At 43.2% G+C, this 22,353-nt stretch overlaps 1 protein-coding gene across 2 annotated transcripts in view; it reads right to left on the bottom strand.

Moving 5' to 3' along the window:
- The window catches only part of LAMP2 (lysosome associated membrane protein 2), a 434,546-nt gene that overhangs the window by 358,690 nt on the left and 53,503 nt on the right, over positions 1-22,353 (bottom strand). For both annotated transcript variants that reach the window (XM_086918517.1, XM_086918518.1), the window contains exon 3: positions 20,644-20,857. In XM_086918517.1, coding sequence (XP_086774643.1) covers positions 20,644-20,857 — 214 coding nt within the window. The remainder of the gene's footprint in view (positions 1-20,643; positions 20,858-22,353) is intronic.

Here is a 22,353-nt window from a genome sequence, read left to right as displayed (position 1 = left end):
GTATCATCGGTTATACCGTTTATTCTAGGGTCACAAAATTGCTGAGTCAATCTTCTACCTATAGTCACTTCTCACAGGGTAGAGAGGATGAGCAATAAAGGCATACTATAGAAGGATTGAAACCGATTCAATGCGACAATAACTAGCACTCAATAACAGCAGTGACAGTGGACCAATGCGGGAGTATGTGGCACCTATGTTAGTTTCTTACTAGTCTGATGGTGACAAAACAAGATTTTTAAAAGCATTCATTTTTCTCATTTTAAAAAGGGGAAGGAGCTGATTAGTAGGCGCAAGGTGCTATCACCTGCTGCTTTGCCATGGACCAACCGTTTAATTGCTTGATTATTTTCGGCACTATGGTTCTTTTATAAAGGTCATTAAGATCATGTTGCGTGCTTATCTAGGTTCCTGATCGATACTGTGACCTTATGCCCCTATTCGGCTATAAATCCATTTATTCCCTATATTGGCATAACCGTTCAAGTACGATTTTCTGAAAAGTCATCTCTGGCCTCACACGAACAGAGCCACATTCCAGCATGACTCTGCTACTTCCTTTGCGACCAATTAGTGCAATGACAGAGCAGCAGTCACTATCTGATATTCCTAGATAACACTCCGAGTTCTTCAACAAGATAAAAACTTATCAAACCTGGAAATCCCCGCTTGCTATGTTTTGATTAGTAATGGAACTCTAATGAGCAACTGATAACTGTCACTTCCTAGTGACATCTTTAATGGACGTCTTATGTCCAGCAAACTTGCGTCAAACCCGGCACCTGCCGGGTATAAATATTACCAACGTTGCCTTAAGCAATGTGAGTTTGTTGCCTGTTGCTGATGCCAGCTGCCTGCATGACCCTGTGTTGGTAAATCTAGCACTCTGTCGCTGCAGCCTGCTATCCTGTGGTGGTGAAGCTGCTGATTACCATTATCGCCGCTACAGCGCGAACTATGGTGCAGTACGCTTAAGGAGCTGAAACAGTCGTCCTCTGCGAAGACATCCAGCAGATTCCAGCTGCCCGCGGACGCTGTCACCCCTCCTTCCTCGACGCGCTGAAGAGAAGCCGCTGCATTTCTCGTGCAGAGAAATCCAGTCCCGGCGCTTCCGGTTTACCCTCGCGGGTGACTGGGATAGCGAGAGAGACCCCCTGAAGGAGATACCAATCCTCCATCATTCTATTCAGAGGTATGGTGTTGACTAAACCCTTAGACGAGAATTCTTGAAACAAACCTTGGCAAAACCAACTTAAATTAAAGCTACTTACTTACTCCCCTTCTCACGTGTTAGGCTTAGGTCAGGCACACTGGGGTAGGCTTAGTTAGAAGCACCAGTTGAGTATGTTAGCCTAATGTATATATGACTGTATATATGTTTTATTACTTTTAAACCATTGTATGGCTAAGAAACCATATCAATGCTTTTACAGTTCTATTTCGCAATACATCTTACTGTACGTACTTTTTATAATAATTATTGCAATTGTGGCAATACATTTCTCTTGTACGAGAAGAAAGACTGTTCAATAAATGTTACCCTTTATTGATACACGCCCGTCTCTATTCTCTACATACCGTGAAAGTAAACTGCACTAGACTGACTGAGTGAAATCTATGTCCATTGTTTCACACGACCCTAGAGATTGACTCTTGATCTGAGGAGCAAAGTTGTCATGTTGCACGGTTGTTGGAAAACTGAATCCCTTCTTGTCTGTGCCAAGGAAGCTGATCACTTCCTATGCAGAGAAGAAAGTTTCCAGTGACCTCTGAGCTAGTTGGTAACACAACCCAATTAAGTTTAGCATAGTCCGTGGAGGCCTGGAATATAAGCAGTTCCACGTCGATACTACTGTTTATGTTATTCCAATGCGCAGGGCCTAGTGGGAAACAAGGAACGACACTACATGGCGCCCAACCGTTTGGTAAGGCGATAAACTAACGCAAGACTTGTAGAGTAACTCAGTCGTGCATATTTCACACCCCTTTCTCCCGTAAATACTCCAATAGACGTCTGGAGTGGGTGAAAGGTTAAAATCCGCCCGACCTTAGTAGGAAGAGATTCCTATGTAAAGCTCTGGTTTATTCAACGTTGAAGGATACAGTGTTCCAAAATATTGTGCACCTAATATTTGTCTCCTTGGAGACCTACTCTGCAAAAACTGCATTTATACAATGTCAGTAGAACGGCACCACTGGGGCCGCAGCAGATGCGACTCAGCAAGGTCCCGAATACACAGACCCGGGTGCTATTATCATCCCGGTCCAGTTAAGAAGATCTATAACTTTAAAACTTATAGAAAACGGACTGACACCTCAAGGTGGTACAGTAATTTTCGTGATAGAGGCTCACGAGTATCGGCAGACAGAGGTATTCTATTCATGGATAAACTTTCCAGCGGTAAATGCTATAACACAAGAGTTTCACTATTACAAAATAGAGAAACCTCCGGAAGAGTACGCTCCTTTCGAGGAGATTGAAATTCCTCTTAAATTTCAAGAGCACCTGCTCTGGTTTAATGGCGCCCTAAAACACAATGATCACATTACTAGGCTCGGTCCACTAGGTAGACCAGGAGCCACGTGGCCGGTTCTAGCCAGCTACACACCACATCCTGACATTGCAAAAATGTCTAAGGAAGAGCTGTTAGCACAGCTCAAAACACTAATTAAAATACATAGGCAATTAGTCCAATATGTAATGCGGACTGCAACAGTCCAGCCAGCTGTTAATACACCACAGCTGACCTCTCATCAGGGGAACACAAATAAAATTACACCACAGAACATAGTCATGTCTTGGTAAAACACCCGTAAAACGGGAACAAATTCCTTTCTGATTAGCCCAGAAAATCACTCAAATAGAGGCAGTATTTCCTGATACTACCCCTATAGAGAAACACAGAATCTTGACCATCTGCCTTCCTATGGGAATCGCACCACACGTGGAGGACTGCGACACTTGGGGTACAGTCTTTGCTTCCATTTACACAAAAACACACGGTGTTCCGTCTATGGCGGTAATACCAGAAGTGCTAAAACAGATTCAAAATGAATTCAGTCCAGAGCCCGCTTTAAATCTAGGTATGAAATTACTGAAAGACTTCAAGCAGGTCACGGCTATATTATTAGCCAACATTAGAGGAGAAGCAGCATCTGTGGCGATCCGCCAGAAGTTGAAGGAAACAGATATAAAAGATCCTGTTGAACTTGCAAAAATCATAGAAAAGTGCTATGAAGAATTAGGTAGAGACAGCTTGGGTGGGAAACCGGTAAAGCCCCAACTGCTCGAAAATCCTGAAAAATTATTTATTAAAAATAATTTAAACACTCCTAAAAAGAGCTGGGATGGAAATAAACAATCCACTCCCAAGGAAAAAGTTTTCCAGTCCAGAGGAAGGTCTCCACGACGGAGGGAAAGAACTCCGACTCGAGAACGCCAGTCTCCCCAACGGGAGCCCTCTGAGAAAAGATATAACCTTAGAAATAGGGATAATCTGAAAAAACCTGATAGATATCAAAGTATTGATACACGTCCCTCTCGATCTCTTCCACAGAATTCGGAAAGAAGAGGACGGTCAGACCCAGGAGAGCACACCAAGTCCAAAGACAAGGAACCTGCTCAGAGTAAAAAATCTCAATTTCAGAAAAAGAAGGTAGCCAGTATTAGAGTAATCAACCATGCCGAGAATACTGAGGACACAGTTGAAAAACGGGGAGTGGGCATTGACAATGTTGGACAGTGCAGCAGAAATCAGTATTGCGCGCAAGATCTTGATGAGTCATCTGGAGACAGTGGACACGAATGAATTCATTCAGGTTGAAACTGCCGACGCCAGACTTAGCGAGCCCCATAAAATATACGAAATAACATTGCGTATAGAGGGTGATAAGACTAGGAAAATTAAGGGTCTATTTTGGGATAAGCTCTCAAAAGGCTATGATATTCTGTTAGCTGAAAAAGATTGGCCCCCGGAGTTTGTCAGGGAGTGCCCTCGTGGCGAAGAAGTGATTATGCCTGCCTTCTCGAATCACATTCCGATTCATAAAAAATATACATATGCAAGGAAATGGGCAGTGGCCCAGGCACCTGCATTATATAAAAATCATGTAGGATGGGATGAGGATTCACCTCCTCACAAAATCCAATTGAAAAGTGAACCAACTGCCCAACGGCAGTATCCCATAAAGCAAGAAGCTAAAAAACAAGTCAGGGAGATCTTAGATCAACTTGAGTACCAGGGGGTGATTGAAACATGCACCTCTCAAATGAACAATCCTTTGTTTCCTGTCTCCAAGCCAGACAATTCATATCGTCTAGTTTTGGACTACAGACACCTTAATACATGTTGCAAAACTTTTGCAGTACAAAACACGCATAGTGCAGCCCTAATGAATAACATAGTTAGGAAAAAATATAAAACGACATTAGACATTTCTAATGGTTTCTTTTGTCAAAACATTGCACCAGAAAGCAGATATTTGACCGCTTTCTCTGCATTTGGGTCACAGAAAAAATTCTGTCGTCTCCCACAAGGGTTCAAGAACAGCCCAGGACTATTCTCAGCTAGGGTAACAGAGTTACTACAAATCTATGATGATGAAGCATTATCTTACGTAGATGATATTTATCTCACAGACGACGACTTGGATACTCACTTGAAAAGAGTGAACACCATTATACTTGGGTTCGCAGCAGAGGGTTACAAATTCAACTTTAAAAAGTCCCGAATTGCCCATCTGACAGTACTATTTTTAGGGTACGAATTATCAAGTGAAGGGAAAAGCCTAGCGGACAACTTCTTAGAGAAGTGCGCTGTACTCCAAGCTCCAAAAACGCTGAAGAATTTACAATCCATTCTAGGTTTTCTGAATTTCGGAAGAACTTACATTCTAAATTACGCAGAGAGGGTTAAACCTCTCTACGAACTAATTAAACCTGATTTTAAACAAATCAATTGGACTCAAAAACACAGAAATTTTGAGATCACTGCAAACAGACATGTTAGCAAAAACAAAATTAGATACACGTGACAACACGATCGATCTTGTAATCAGAGTCATCCCAGGAAGATGCGGATTCACATACCTAACCTCTAATGAGGGAGAAAAGGTACCTATTTCAATTAAATCTCACTTGTACACACAAGCAGAAAAAACATTCAGTCCCACAGAGAGAACTGTGAAAGCAGTGCAAATCGCATTAGCAAATGAACGAGAACTAGCACACGGCAAACGGATTAATATCCTTACAGCGGAATCCGCCTTCGAGGCGCTATTCAGCCCAGTAAACCTGCCTACAGTGTCACTGGATCCGAAATGGATACAGTGCATAGATTCTCTAGGAGCGGAAGACGTGAAATACTATTTCGCCCCGCAATTTGAAGAACTGAATGATTTAGAATATGAAGAAGAATATCCTCTGCCAATCGAACTTCTGCCTCTCCCACAATACGCCTGTATAATCTATACAGATAGCTTTGTACAGCATTTTAATGTAGAGAGTAAATCCTACAATGCAGCATGTGCGATCATTAAAGGTCGTTGGCTGTGCGGTAAATTCAGAACGAAAGTAACAAAAACTGAATCTGTAAGAAACTGTTCGGTTCAGAGAACTGAAATCAGATCTTTAAAGATGGCGCTCGAAAATGCAGAACGCGAATTCCCCACACTTAGTGTGCGATTCTCATTTTTGCGTCAACTCTTACAACAATAAACTGCAGAGTTGGATCGAAAACGACTACAAAGATGACAGGTGCCACAATAAAGCATAAATTGCTCTGGAACGAGGTAGCTCTTTTACACAAAGAACTACAAAAGACTCACGTGATTCACGCACAGAGTCTTCAACGTGATGGCGTTCACGTTGCAGGGAATTAATTGGCTAATACAGCCACAGCGGAAGCAACTAACCCGGCTTCCGTAGCCACAAAAAAGCGTACAGATAAGTACATAGACGGGGAAACCATGCTGGCAGTAAAAACGACCGTAAAAGGCGACTGTGCAGCACTACCCGTAAACTATCCACTCAATTATGCATACATAATCGATGCAAACTCCGTTCCTTTTGCTCGAATCCCTGGAGTAGGGGACAGAGTAATTCCAAACATGAACAGGAGAATATTTTTAATAGCAGACGCACACATGGGTTTGGGTCTAAGGCACAGAGAGATCAAGGAATCACTGACTGAATTACAATCAGTATTCTGGTGGCCGGGAATGAGTGTAGAACACCAAATATATGCAAACAACTGTGAAAACTGTAATAGGGATCGCAGTAGCGAACCTTGCTACCGGCTACCAGTCAGAAAGAGCGTAACGCTGCCTACACCCCATCCTGCGTCCTATTAACAGTTAAGACGAAAAGCACTTAAAAAATGAGGCCCCCAGCGCTCGGCTGATGCTAGAACGGTTATAAAAGATTTGCGAGTCAATATCGGCACATACGCAATTACCACGTTCCATTCTGACCAGGGTCCTGCTTTCAGCTCTCGAGCTTATAAGGAGGCCATGGCTAGCATGGGAATTGGGTTGAGGTATTCTTGTCCGTCATACCCCGGAAGGGAATAGTGTGGTAGAAAGACAAAACCGGGACATAAAGCAATCTATAACAGCGAAGGTATTAGGTTCAGGCGCTGGGTGGGTCAAACATTTAATAAGTGTCCAGACTAGTCTTAACAACATGCCAAGAAATTCTCTAAAAAGGTTTCAGCCCATACGAACTATTGTTCGGAATTAGAATGCGCGTTCAGGACCTCGATAGTCAGATGGCAGTGGTACAAGAAGAAACAACGCACTTTGATGTAAAAGACAGTTTGGCTGTTTTACAGGAACTGAATGAAACAAGAAAATCATTAAGCAACATAAAGTTAAAGCAACAGCCAAGTACCACTGACGAGGCACCACCCGCAACAGCCCCAGCAAGGCCTGTCTGGATTCCAAAGATTGGGGATCTAGTCAGGGAAAAGATCGCGGTTAAGAAGGAATTTGGGCCTTCTTACAGAAAAGCAGTACCTGTCTTAGCAGTCAACGGAACAAGATCAGTTGTGCTACCGCCCCTTGCTGGTAAAAAGGAGAACAGAGTCGTGTCCATCGATCTGGTAAAACCACAAGCATGTGGCCTATAATCAACAGTAGGCCCAGTGGACTCCCAAGAAACAACAGAATACCCAAACTTGCAACAATCCAAGAGGTTCAAACTGAAAGACTCATCACATTCGATCAGCCTGCAGTGCACAATGAAGGACTATGCAATAATGCCATGGAACTCGTGCCTCTTGAAACACAGATTGAAACAGTTCGTCAAGAAACAACACCAGTCTACACTAATGTGGCATCAGAAAGTGCTACCGAAAGACAGATTGAAAGAACAATCCCATCAATTGACAGAACTGCCTCTGGTTATTTCATCAACTTCGACAACTTCTCTGAAGATTTAAATGACCCCGAAGTTATGCCAGAAACAAAAAAGTCTTTTAAAGAAAAAGCAACGGAACTCTATCAACTGAAGGAAATCTACCTAATTTCCCCTTGGCTAGAGTTCTGGTTCGGTCTAGGTGTATTTTTCCTCCTGCTTTGGCTCATCATGGTACTGTGTTTGGGAAAATTCATTGAAGGAAAATATATTACAATGGACACAGCAAGTCAGAACATCAACCTAGTCCTGAAACCACACAGATCATCCCACGTGAAGAAAAGAGAACTGTCAACAGTAAATGTCACAGCAATTCCAATACCTGGTGGGGTAGTATGGGAGAAAACAGACTATGAGATCTATGGTCCGGTCGAAATCCTGAAGTATCCTCATCAACTAAAGGTTTCCTTAAGTGACTTTGTGACACCTAGTACATTCTCTGATGATTGGGACTTTTTACAGTATTAATGACATGTCTGATTTAGTAATGTCAGCTAGATTCACAGATCATGATTATTTACAAGGTTCATCTAGTTATGAGCAGTTATTCTGTTACACCCACTATGGGGATCATTACTTGCATAAATCTGCACAGCCTAGAAATGTTTTTATGTATAATCAATGGGAACATTGTTCTACACCACCTAAAAGCAGTTCTAAAGCATTTTTTGAGAAATTCAAATACTTCTCAGGGTTTAACACCAGTGATGCAGAAACGTTTTATTACAAACTGTTAGATAAAACAGGAATGAAAACGATGCCGACAAATTATAAATTGATATATTCAGAAGCATTTTATGACAAAATGATGACATTTGGTTTTGATTATTGGAAAAATAATATTGAAACGAAAACAATTTGGGGTACAAAAGATTGGCAGGTGCAAGGCATAGAAGCACTATTTAGAACCTGCATGATACCTGAACAAATGTTTTTAAATGACACAATACACCAAACATCTTGTCTTGGCCTAGCTAAGATCAAAGACCTTAAAACACCGTCTATACCAAAGCCAATACCTGAAAATGCAACAGCTGATATTGAGTTAGACGTGTCACAAATTTTACATTTCAACAGAACAAATACTGATTGGAAAAAGTGGTTAATCTGGCCTACAGACACAAATAGCTGTCAAGATAGATTCCTAAATAAAACACAGGGTTTAAAAATGACCAGATTAGACTCAAGATACTCCCAGAGACAACATCCAGGGATTATAACAACATACAGTGTAGGGAAACTCTGCCTAGAATGGCTAACTTCGTCCACACTGGCTGAAATTAAGCAACACTTGTCTTTATTAAAAGATGGTGCTGATTTGCGCGATTTCATTCTTGGACCACGCAAACAGCGTCAAAAGCGTTTCATAGCGACCAGTATCTATGCTGCTTACAACGAGGCTTGGAAAGTGAAGCAAATTGAAACTGCTGAAAAAATACGAGAAATTGATCGTATTAATTTGGAGAAATCACTTTCTGTGGTAGACAATGGGTTAATGACTGTCTTCCAGAATATATTCGTTGGACAATATTGTATCCTCTGCCTTTGATGTGATAGACAGAGATTTGCTAATGTTACAACATGGCCAGTCTCAATTACGCTCTATTATAGAATTAGGCTGGACGCTGCAAAATCTTCGTTCAGGCTATGTGCCTTGGCGTTTAATCAACACAACGTCATTATTTTCCAGTTTTAACCTTACTGATAAGCAGATCAGTTTGGCACAGAAAGGAGCAGACTATACAGTCCTGAGCATCGAAAAACTCGAGAGATTACCATTGACAATGTCAGACAGTCCGGTCATTGAATGGATAATACACGGAATTATCACAATTCCGATAACAACTTTCCGATTTAAAAAGTGCCTTGAATACATACCTGCTGGCCAGTATGAACAATTGGGTAAAGGATATGTAAAATCCATATGGAAATTACCATACACTCATTCTTGCTATAGTGACCGCGACAAAAATGTATTTCTTAGTGGTGACAACTGTAAACACTCACTAAGCGGTATACTTTTGTGTCAGGGTATTAATTTACACGGAGCATGTGATGGAAATTCAAACAACCTTTCATGCCACCAGCTAGTCACACCTGCAACTCAGATAGAGCCCTTCTTTATGCAACTCGCAAACGGGAATTACATTCTTAGAACGGATCAAAGATGTTGTGGCCTGACGCCAGGGAAAAGTTATCTAGTACAAGTTACGTCCATGGTCAAATGTTGTATGCAAGCATTGTTCCCGAGCGGGCCTCCAGACATAGTGACTCCCCTCTGGCCTCGTCTGAATCTCTATTCTATACGAATTGATACATTAAGCAAAATGAAATCTGTACTTTTACAGACAACAGTGCCTATAACGTCATCTAAAGAGACGTATGATCTTCTAGTCGCAAGGACGGCTACTGAAGTCCATGACCTTTTATCAACAAATTGCCCCGTGCATTTCGTAGAAATGTTCAGCCAACTCCTTAACATGTCTAGTGCAACAAGCATCCCAGGCATATTTAAGACAGTCTTTACGGGACTGCTAACACCCTTCCAGGCAATTTTGGGAATCTTTCCTAATTTGTGCACTCCATTTTTGGCGGCATACCACTATTTTTGGGACTCGTTGCAGGGATTCTATTTTTGACCCTCCTGCTACGTTAAGACAAGCCTCGGCTCAGACATAGCTCCCATGGGAATGGAAGAGACAATCCTAGCGATGCGCTACAGGGACAGGATAACTAACGTCCTCGGATTGGCCAGGCTGAGAGATCTAAACTTGACCTGGTTCCTTTCATTCAGACCGATATGGCAAAATTGTATTTTACCTGTGCTACGGTGTATGCTTTGCGGCGATGAATGCGTGTTGGACATCTGTCTTTCACTTCCATCAGCAGTACCAATGGACGTCGATACTTTGCTCAGTCCGATAACGGCTCACGCATTGTGTTGTCCCCAGCGGCTACCAATCCTGATGACGGCATTCGTGGAGACTCCTGTACTACAGCCAAGTGGTAACAGTGGAGCGAGTGACAAAAGCAACATCATCCAGGTACAACGTTCTGTGAGCATTGCTGGTCCTGCCTTCGATGACAGCAATCATTCTCACACCTGCCAAGTTACAGCGCTATCTAATTTGGTTGAACTATCACCTGATTTTGTAGGCCAATTCTTTGAGAGCCTGTCTGATACGATGTTCTCACCCACAGAGAAACAATAACTTTTTGAGAAGCTTTCCGACACACAGCGTTCCCATGAACTCTGAATTCGGCCTTCAGTTTTGATCAACAAAAACTGCCAAGTGCTTTGGAAATCTATTTTTCTTTGAATTGGGACAATTTTTTTTAAATATTGACCCTCTCTTTTTGGCACGAACAATTCTTTGCTTAACGTAAAAACTATTCTTAGAGAACAGAAGCTTCGCACTTCTATTTCTAAACACATCTAGAGACATAACAACATAACACCAGCCTCTAGCACACATGTTATTACAATGCATTTTTATGTGATGATTTATCTCGCTTTTCTTCTGTCAGAGATACTTCATGTGTAATTCTTTTTGCATAATCGTTCATTGATTTCATATGCAATACTTTTTTGAATGATTAATATGCTTTAAACGTACAGTACCTAAATTCCATGTATTACAAGTACGCCTATTTCAAATGCATTTATGTATTTTGGGGTGGGCAATGTTACACATGCATCTAATTGCTTTAGTTTTAGTAATTTTGATGGACATGAAAACGTGGAGTGGGTGTTGCGTGCTTATCTAGGTTCCTGATCGATACTGTGACCTTATGCCCCTATTCGGCTATAAATCCATTTATTCCCTATATTGGCATAACCGTTCAAGTACGATTTTCTGAAAAGTCATCTCTGGCCTCACACGAACAGAGCCACATTCCAGCATGACTCTCTGCTACTTCCTTTGCGACCAATTAGTGCAATGACAGAGCAGCAGTCACTATCTGATATTCCTAGATAACACTCCGAGTTCTTCAACAAGATAAAAACTTATCAAACCTGGAAATCCCCGCTTGCTATGTTTTGATTAGTAATGGAACTCTAATGAGCAACTGATAACTGTCACTTCCTAGTGACATCTTTAATTGACGTCTTATGTCCAGCAAACTTGCGTCAAACCCGGCACCTGTCAGGTTTGAATATTACCAACGTTGCCTTAAGCAATGTGAGTTTGTTGCCTGTTGCTGATGCCAGCTGCCTGCATGACCCTGTGTTGGTAAATCTAGCACTCTGTCGCTGCAGCCTGCTATCCTGTGGTGGTGAAGCTGCTGATTACCATTATCGCCGCTACAGCGCGAACTATGGTGCAGTACGCTTAAGGAGCTGAAACAGTCGTCCTCTGCGAAGACATCCAGCAGATTCCAGCTGCCCGCGGACACTGTCACCCCTCCTTCCTCGACGCGCTGAAGAGAAGCCGCTGCCTTTCTCGTGCAGAGAAATCCAGTCCCGGCGCTTCCGGTTTACCCTCGCGGGTGACTGGGATATCGAGAGAGACCCCTGAAGGAGATACCAATCCTCCATCATTCTATTCAGAGGTATGGTGTTGACTAAACCCTTAGACGAGAATTCTTGAAACAAACCTTGGCAAAACCAACTTAACTTAAAGCTACTTACTTACTCCCCTTCTCACGTGTTAGGCTTAGGTCAGGCACACTGGGGTAGGCTTAGTTAGAAGCACCAGTTGAGTATGTTAGCCTAATGTATATATGACTGTATATATGTTTTATTACTTTTAAACCATTGTATGGCTAAGAAACCATATCAATGCTTTTACAGTTCTATTTCGCAATACTTATCTTACTGTACGTACTTTTTATAATAACAATTATTGCAATTGTGGCAATACATTTCTCTTGTACGAGAAGAAAGACTGTTCAATAAATGTTACCCTTTATTGATACACGCCCGTCTCTATTCTCTACATACCGTGAAAGTAAACTGCACTAGACTGACTGAGTGAAATCTATGTCTATTGTTCCACACGACCCTAGAGATTGACTCTTGATCTGAGGAGCAAAGTGGTCATGTTGCACGGTTGTTGGAAAACTGAATCCCTTCTTGTCTGTGCCAAGGAAGCGGATCACTTCCTATGCAGAGAAGAAAGTTTCCAGTGACCTCTGAGCTAGTTGGTAACACAACCCAATTAAGTTTAGCATAGTCAGTGGAGGCCTGGAATATAAGCAGTTCCACGTCGATACTACTGTTTATGTTATTCCAATGCGCAGGGCCTAGTGGGAAACTAGGAACTACACTACAATCAATGTCAGATTAGAAATCTTGATTTGGATCTACTCAGGTCTTCTGAAGTGTTTGGGTCTAGAGGGGGCAAAAAAAAAAAAGTTATTAAAAAAAAGCGGTACCCCAAAAATGTATATCAGAAAAACAGCAGCTCAAATAGGATCTCAAGGAAGGCCTTTGCAAAAAGTCTAAGCTACACAGTGGCCAATACCCTAGTTACATAGTATCAAATAAGTGGTCCAGTACAAAGGAATTCAGAACATAATTATGAACCAAACGTGTTACAATACTTAAAAATGTTTATTGGGACTGGTGGAAATATTGGTCCAGCTCCTACTAGCGTCCTAAAGGTTCCTGTTATATGGGAGCCTGTACTCTACCACAGTGACAATTTCCTAGCACCCACCACAGTCCTTGATGACAACAGTCTCCAGACAAGTGCTAAGGTTAGGATGGACTGACTTCAGCGTATGATTACTCAAACTGTACAAGCATGGTAATTGGTACAAACATTTCTAGAACCAAGACTATCTCCGAAATATCTTGATCGTGCATAGGGTGTGACGACAGACTTCATGCAGGTCCCTTGGGATCATAGTAAAGGTTTCCTAAATGCACACGATGAGGATGACACTAGTCTTCCCCTCCCCCCCCCTCCCCCAATGTTGAAGATGATAAAACATCTAATACACTTCTTTTTGCCGGGGCAGTTAGCATTGTTGTTAGGTGACCTAATGGTTGTTAGGTGACCTAATGGTTCCAGGCACCCTCAGGCTGTTCAGTGGTTAGCACAATGTTCCATTGAGCCTCCTGGTGTTACACAAATGACCCCTGGTGTGTATAAAATAGGCTACCCCTGCCTATAGGACCATTTGTGAGTATATAGTGTACACAATGTTGATTTTGCCTCAAGTTTCATACTTCAAAACCTAGGCCAGTCCCTTGACTGGAGCGAGGTAATGGATTGTTCCTGCGACCTGGAGGAAACACCAAACGTGCAGTCATTTTACTGACAGCAGGCCACTGTCCCAGTAAGGTATTAGCATGCAGAATGGTGGCGGTAGCATACTATATCTTCCTGGAGATAAATTCACTTCTAGACGGTTGGGTCCAGGCCCTCAGCAAGCAGGCCTTTACTCTTCTTTAGGTCGCAAAAGCAAGCAACATTTGCAGGCTTCCCACAGGCCTAGTTTGGAGTTAGGTAGTAATCCCAGAGATATTCAGCCACTGTTCTGTTGTCCTCCTCAACTATTAGGTAATGCAAGTGTCCTCTATGTTCAAATGACCCACAAGGTATATCACCAATATATATTAGGACATCCCAAACAAAGTACTACACCCAATCCCATTACCTATATACCTACATCTAACAAGAGCCATCTTTGTATAAAGTACACTAGCTATTGCTGTGCCACCCTTGCCATGAACAGACATTTCAACCACGCAGCCCTCGCCCTCCTGGACCGGTCAGCCGCCTTCGATATGGTCTGCAACCACACAGTACGCACACGCCTCCACGAAGTCGGGATCCAAGAGAAGTCCCAGGACTGGACCACCTCCTTCCTCTCCAGCAGAAGAGAGCGTCCGCCTCCCCCCCCCCCCCCCCCCCTTCCGATCCAAGGCCACCGAGATAATCTGTGGCGTACCCCAGGGCTCATCCCTCAGCCCAACACTGTTCAACAGCTACATGGCACCGCTCGCCCACCTGCATGACCTCAACATAATCTCTTATGCCGATGACACCCAGCTGATATGCTCCCTCACACCGCCAAACCCAACCTCCACGAAGGAATGAAGGCAGTTGCTGAATGTATGAGGAACAGCTGGCTGAAGCTGAACTCCGACAAGACAGATCTCATCCTCGGATCCACCCCCTTGGCCTGGAACGACTCGTGGTGGCCGACAGCACTGGGAACAGCTCCAACACCCATCGACCACGAACGCAACCTAGGAGTCATCCTCTACTCTACCATTTCCATGACTAAACAGGTCAACGCCGTCTCTACCGCCTGCTTCAACACCCTCCGCAAGATCTACAAGTGGATCCCCACCAAGACAAGAACAGTCACCCAGGCCCTCGTCAGCAATAGGCTGGACTATGGAACCGCCGTCTACGCAGGAGCCTCGGCCAAACTCCTGAAACTGCTCCAACGCATCCAAAACGCCTCTGCACGCCTGATCGCAGACATCCCTCAGCCTGAGCCACATCACACCCCACCCCACCCCACCAGAGAGACCTGCACGGGCTCCCCGTCAAGAGGATAACCTTCAAGCTCCTCACCCACGCACACAAGGCACAACACCGGACCAGCGTACCTCAGACAACTCTGCTTTTACACCCCCACCAGTCAGCTCCGCTCTGCCGACCTTGCCTTCGCCACAGTCCCCAGCATCCGAAGAAATATCTCCAGTGGAAGATCGTTCTCCCACCTCGCCAGCAAGACCTGGAACACCCTCCCGAACCACCAGAAGACTCCTCAAGACCTGGCTCTTCGAGCAGTAGCAGCACTCCCCAGCGCCTCGAGACCCTCACAGGTAAGTAGTGCACTTTATAAATGATATGATGGATTCAAACGCTAGACTGTTGCATACAATAACTCATAGGATATAGATAAACAAGGTTTGTCATTCTTCAAAGCAGGAGAAAGGGTGGGTGGAGGGGTGGGGGGGGTGGGGACATGCCTTCATAACCACAAGCACTAAATAGAATACCAAGCCATCACAACAAAAGCAGTGGAAGATGCAAAAAGGAAAAAAAAAAAAAGTTTGCAGAGGAGTGTCTCAAGGAGGCTTGCCCTACCTGGGAATCTGCTCCAGAGTCAGAATCAAGTAAAAAGTGTCTTGTAAAGGAACTTCAGGTGGCTGCTTCACCAATCTCAGTAATGAGAAGAGATCTTAATAAATCAGGGATGTACCCATTTTACATCTAGTGGAATGAGCGTTTGATTTACTCGAAAGCATTACATTTGCTTTTTCATAGGAAGGTCATAGAAAAAGTCATTAGCTGATGCCTTGCAGATCACCTCGCCAACCACCAATTCCTCTATACCTCACAATTAGGCTTCAGACCTAAACACGGTCACAGACAGCCCTCATTACAGCAGCAGAAAACCTCCAGATGATCCTCCACAGAGAAACCGCAGCCTGAGGGCTGCGGTTTCTCTAGGGAGGATCATCTACTCATCCACTCTGCAGCCTCAGTCTCCCATCCTATCCTTTCCTGATCAGACAACTTCACAAGGCTGGAATCGAAGGACCTACCCACAAATTGATCTGCACCTTCCTTACCAGAAAACCGGCAATACACATACTCTAACTTATTTGAGGCGTTCCACGCCCCTCTTCAACATAAACATGACACCTGCAAAGGATTGACATTCGCGATAGCGAGTTATCGAAAATCCATATACCATAAAGTAGGACAGAAGAAACTATGTAGAAATTGACTACTTGGAAGTGCCCAGATCCGTGTGTAAAGGACCATAGTTCACAGAGAATTCATCCAGAAAAGTAGGATTCTGAAAGAACATAGGCTTGGTAATAGTTTGATTTACATGATCAGAAATCAACTTGCTGGGGGGAATATTCAAGTGTGACTCGTTTCATAATGACCACTGTCATTTGAGCACAACGCATGTCTGTCAATAACTCTGCACGCATATTGACACTGCGAGGAAAAACTTTCCATGTAAGATGCTAGAAGGAAAACTGGGAGAATCAGCCTCCATACATTCTTAACAGAAAGCAGCAGAAATAAGTATCCAATCCTTTTGCAAGAGCAAGTAGACAACTCATTTAAGCTTGTCAAGATGTCTAAATCTGAAAAAAATAGCAATTGCGAACATTATACCAACCCCATTTGTCCTTTGTGATAGATCTCCACTCCTTCATGAAAACGTAAGTGTTCCCATCAAGGATGGAAGTGCTTGCAGCCACCTCTGATGACTTGGTTGACCATAATTATGCCTTTGTTGATTATTTCCCTGAAATAATCACAGGTTTACCTAGGCAAGTTAGTTGAAAACTATTGGAGGAAGTCCAAGAGACACCTAGTACACCCGTCTAGAAGGGCTGTGGCACTATGCTTTCATTGTGGTAGCAGATGTGCTGCACACTTATCTTACCTATTAATCAAACTTTTTACTATCTTTGGCTGGAGGGACAGTGGATGGCAGGGCAGTGGCATAATCTCTTTGCAGCAGATACAACCACAAAACTAGGTGGAGGATTCATCTTGGGGAATAAAGGATTATCAGATGCCTGCATTTTTTCTTAAGTGTTGATGAATATGGTGTACAAAATGCTTTGTGGTCTCAGAGAACAGGACCTGAAAAAGATCTTTAATATTAATTTTGTGAAAAGTTTCAATACAATCACTACTGAGGTGGCGGTTGTATCCGGCAATGGAATATTGAGCTTATTTGCACCCCAATGAGAAACTTGTGAAAAGGGTTGATTTCAACAGAGGAGATTCTTGCAGAAGAATCTGTCAAAGTTGGAAATACCTTCCAGTCCAAGTTGTGAAACCAGACCTTTGGGAAGATAAAGCGATCTCCATGACATCTACAAGAACACCTGTAAGAGGAAATCTGCTTGGAACTACAAGTTATGCGTAACCTTGACCTGTAGCACTATTTAGGACGAGGTGGTGGGCACAGAGACAGCTGAAAATACAGAGAATTTAATAGAGTCGAGGGATAGCATTGGAATTCCTTCTAACCGACTCTCCCAGAAGTGTGAGCAAGCAGAATTCTGTCCCCGAGTGGACCCTACTGCGCTTTATATATCTGCGACATACATACGTAGCATCCCGGGTCTCTTTCCACTCATTCCAAACATTGCTGTGCTTCTGTGGACAACCCCAGGCATTGTAGACTGAAAGACCACGCCCTACAGGTAGTGAGATTTAAATTATCCTTCTTTAATATGCAATATTGAAAGTTTACCATGAGGACCCTACACTCAAAGGGGGGGGGGGGGTAGGAAGAGTAGAATACTTGGTCTGTCACATCATTTGGATTAAGTTTGTACATGTCCAGGGCATCATTCAATTACAGGTGTTTAAACTACTAGAATAAGCCAGTTTGAATTGGTGCTGCAGTTCAGAGGACAACAGCAGAACCCCTCTGGGCTCCAATAGTCACCTATTTTTGAGATACATTTCAAAACCCACTTGCAAAATCCTCAGTTTCCAGGTGGAGTCTCATGTGGGTGCTTATGGTAGGACTCTGCCCCACTACCCTGTCACTTTAGTGTCTTTCTGACAAATATTAAACATTGCAGTTGAGGAGAGTCGTGTTTTGACGTAGAGCGACCGCCATACAATACATTCAAGTAACTCCTGGCGCCAGCACTCACCACGCAACATGAGCGGTCATTGATGGGGACAGTCATTTACAGTGATCAGCTGAGATGGCCAGTAACACAACATTAAGTCCGGTAGGGTTACACCCCCCCCCCCCCCTTTCCACTCCTCCTTGTTAGTATCCCGAGTGCAATCCTAAGAAGTCCCCCATCCCCCCCCCCCCCCCCCCGCCCCCCAATCCCGAGGTGTTGTAGTTTCTGTATCAGCCCCTGGCATGGAAGCTATAGTGTACCTCACATGGTGCGTTTCCTAGCACATACGAACTTGGGGCGAGCAATCTCTGTACAATGAGGTAAGACAAGACCCAAGAACCAAAATGGGAGCTTTCATCAGTGGTAATCCAGTCGATATTCATGGAGTATTCTACTCTGGTTATGCCGCTTGAAATCCTTTAAGTTGGTGGTGATTTGGATACAGGAGGTATCTAAACCCTGTTTGTGTCCATTGTATAGGACATTCCCAAGTGTTGGGAATAAAATTGAAAAGTGCAATCAATAACTTTGTGGGCTTGGTTATCTGACAGTCAAGTAAAGGCCCAACAAGAGGATAATTTATGAAGGTTGACCAATTGGAGTATATTTAATGTCCCAAAAAGGTAAACCAGGAGATGGACAGAGCACTGAAACATTTCAGACACTCACCCACCAGTCACAGATCTGGGTTAATGCCATCATCGTTCTTTTGCTCACTTCGCCGCCCCAGTTCGGACCCAGCTAAAAATGCAAATCAGTCTTGACCCTGTGCCTCATTGGAACAGTCCAGCACGAACTGCCAAACCAGATCTTCCCTGGACTGGAAACAAGCATTCTGGGACCGGTTTCGGGGTAACACCCCTCAACTGAACTGGGGTGGCGAAGTGAGCTAAAGAACGATGAATTCAACCCAGATCTGTGACTAGGGGTGAGCATCTGAAAAGTTGCAGCGCTCCGTCCGTTATCTCTTTGTGTTTGAATCTAGAAGTTACCTTTTCAGACATAGCAATCGTACATTGCAATTAAATGAGTCAAAGCATTACAATATTACGGGGCTTATAGAATTATACTTGAAAATGTTACTTTATGATTGAAAACTGAACATGGTGTACATAGCATGCAAAACCATCGTGTCTGAAAGGAGTGAATTGAAATAAATCCAGACAGGGAATACATTTATGACAAGTCAACTCTTTGCTTAAGGAATCAGTCCTTTGTGAAGAACAGACGATTCACAGATCTGGATCAAAAACAAAATAAAAAACTGCTTATAGAAAAGAAGTGGCAGCCCCGTCGATATTTTAGTCTCCAACATACCTAGTACGAGAGACCATCATCAGGACTATTTTGGCTAAAAGGAGTCATTTTTGGCCCACTGTCATCACATAATTTCAAACATTTGAGTTCAAATAATTATATAATTGTAAAAGTATACATAATTTGGGGAACAGATTGGAAAATTCATTAGTAGGCTTTAAAGAATAAATCAAAAAAGAGTAACAGCACAAATGCTCATTCCGGCAAAAGCTTTTGGGACATTAAATATAATCAATTAGTCAACGTTCTCCGGGTTGTCAGAGAGGCAGCAGACCTCAGTTTTGAGAGTCTTTAAGGAGTCTGTGTTCTTCTATGCCTAGAGATTGCCCTAGCTCTTCTTGTGGCATGTGCCTAAAGGCATATTTCTCAAGTCTGTTGGCCTGGACTAGCTTATGGGTTTATCTCGAACAGTGACATGAAGAAAACCCACACACTACAAAGCGAGTCCAAAGCCTTGGCTGGCCATAGCACACTCCTTGCCTCCCCCCCCGACTACAAGCAGCTTCATATGGTGGGCAGACTTCCCACATGAGTCCGTAGAGGCAGCAAAGTGGTGTTTTCAGCCTGAGAGGCAAGGGAATGGGTCAGTCTTGATCCTAGTCCAATGCAAACAGTTCAGCGCGAACTGTCAGGTCCTGAACTGGAACACAAGCAACCCAGGACCAGTTTCGCCCTAGTAAGGGCTCAGACAGGAAAAGCTTGGTTACAGTAACAGTGTGCACATGACTAACATCTGGGCATACCAGTCCCACTTAGGGTGGTACACTAAAGTATACAACGGTGTGCAAAATAACAATGGATTAGAATGAGTCTTGAGGGATTACCAGTGGCTAATATTTGCTCAAGCAGACATTGTAAAAATTTATTTAAACAGAGGGAGTGACCTATGGATCATAAAATCCAGCAACTCCACTGTGGACACCAGGGTAGAACAAGACCAAAGTACCTCTGGAGCAGATGTGCACTCAGTGCTGAGGTCAAGTTCTATGTGGGACCATGGGGTGCGATCACTGATAATTACAGAGATATGAAACCAAATATAATTCGAAAGGATAACACAAATATGTATATACATTAGCTAGGTGTTATCCATTTATCTTCTATCCTTCACAAACCTACAACTGAAGAGTATGATTTGCTATAAAACAAGGGTGGATCAGCAATACAGCCCAACATTCATTATAAATACATTCCTAAGTCATGTCTGTTCAGAGTACATGCAAATAAGTATGATGCTTGAATGCATAAAGCAATTCCCCCAGAAACAATTAAAATACAAGAGAAACTTTAAAACATTCGAAATAACTGGATGAATTACCGTTTGGCTTGCCATCAGGAAACAGCTCAGCATCAGTAGTGTTGTATGTGAAGGTAATCACGTTTCCCTCGTAACTGGAATTACTTCGTGTAAAATTTAAGCTCCATGTGTGACCACGGCCCAAATCTACAAAGAGTAGCGGAGCAAGAGTAGCAGTTCCACATCTGCTTCCATTATGTTTCACTTCCCTGGGACTCACAAGAGTTGCATTATTCTGCAATGAAAACAAATTTTACTGAAGTCCGGTAACAAATGGCAATGAAATACAATTGTAGATTAATCAAAAAGAGACTAGCTATGGGTTGGGGTGGTATGATGTTTACATTGTAAAGATCATGGTGACTCAGGTAAGTTTTGTTGGTCAGGGGTGGCACCCATTGGGTGTCTTAAGAAAGCCCTCACCCACCAACCTAGTTGGTGGCATGCTTCATCATCGGGCCCACCCAGTGACACCTAGCGTGTCCCGGGTGTGCTACGATGCCTGAATACAGCGGAGCAGGTATGTCACTGTGTGTGCGGTGAGGGATGTTAAGAAGGTGAGTTTAAAACAGCTTGGCGGGGGTCCCTGTACCCGGAGGGTCAAAGACTTTATTAATAGGGCCTCCGTCAGCGGTTAAAAATAAGGCTATGGGACGTAAGAGGCGAGTTACGACCTCTCACGTCCTTTAGAGTGTCAACATGTTTCAGCCAGTGCCTTATTGATATGCTGGCTTTCCTCAGGACAATTAAAATGGGTGTAGGTGTGATTAAAACTAGTGGGTGTGTAGTGTGGACTATGTGTCTACACGCCCAATGGGTGCCACCCCTGACCAACAAAACTTACCTGAGTCACCATGATCTTTACAATGTAAACATCATACCACCCCAACCCATAGCTAGTCTCTTTTTGATTAATCTACATATAAACCGGGGATCTGGACTAGCTATCTGGTCCTCAATCTCCCTCTTGATACACGCAATGAAATACAATTACCTGTAAATTTAACTATAAACACCAGATATTTGCTGGTATCCATAAAATACACTTCTGCTGTGTTTTTGGTAAATGGAAACAGGCTACAAAAAAAATCTAGGACTACCGGCAATTTCCTCAATATCAATTAGTCTTCATAATTTTTTGGTTTGTGTCATTTGCATGTTATTTTAGAACAGCGGTCTTCAATCTGAGGCGCGACCCCCAGGGGCGCCATGGAGTCTGGGAAGGGGGTCGCGCATTTCCAGGCCGCACTTCTGCCGGGAATACAAAATGTGCTTTTCCTTTTGGACAAAGACAACGGCCCAGACCTTTCATTCCAATCATTAAAATGCTCTAGCTGAAGTCAAATGGAGTCTCGTGTCCTGTTACTTAAAATTGTTTTACCATGCCTCTTCCATTAAGTCTTCCTGCCAGGGTGCCTGCATGACATGCAAATGTGCGCTAGGAGTTAATCTGCAAATGAAAAGGGTGCTTGGGAGTATGCAATTGCTTTAATCACTACAGGTATTGTGATGGAAGGATGTGGTTTTTTTGCATGGTGGTGGAAAGAGTTAACTGGGCTATGAAGTGTATGCTTTTAACCAGAACTGTATTTACACAGGGCTTAGTACCCCTGGGGAGGTGTTGAAGGGACAAGTATGCAAAAGAAAAAAAAAAAAAAAAAGTGCATGAATTTTCTTATATTACTCAAATCTACATTTTGGAAGTTACATTTTATCCTAAAACTATTTGCA

Source organism: Lissotriton vulgaris, chromosome 4_1, assembly GCF_964263255.1.
Source record: "Lissotriton vulgaris chromosome 4_1, aLisVul1.2, whole genome shotgun sequence".
In the NCBI taxonomy this organism is placed as follows: domain Eukaryota; kingdom Metazoa; phylum Chordata; class Amphibia; order Caudata; family Salamandridae; genus Lissotriton; species Lissotriton vulgaris.
Note: the sequence above shows the minus strand (reverse complement) of the source record. Positions and strands in the feature narration are given on the sequence as shown.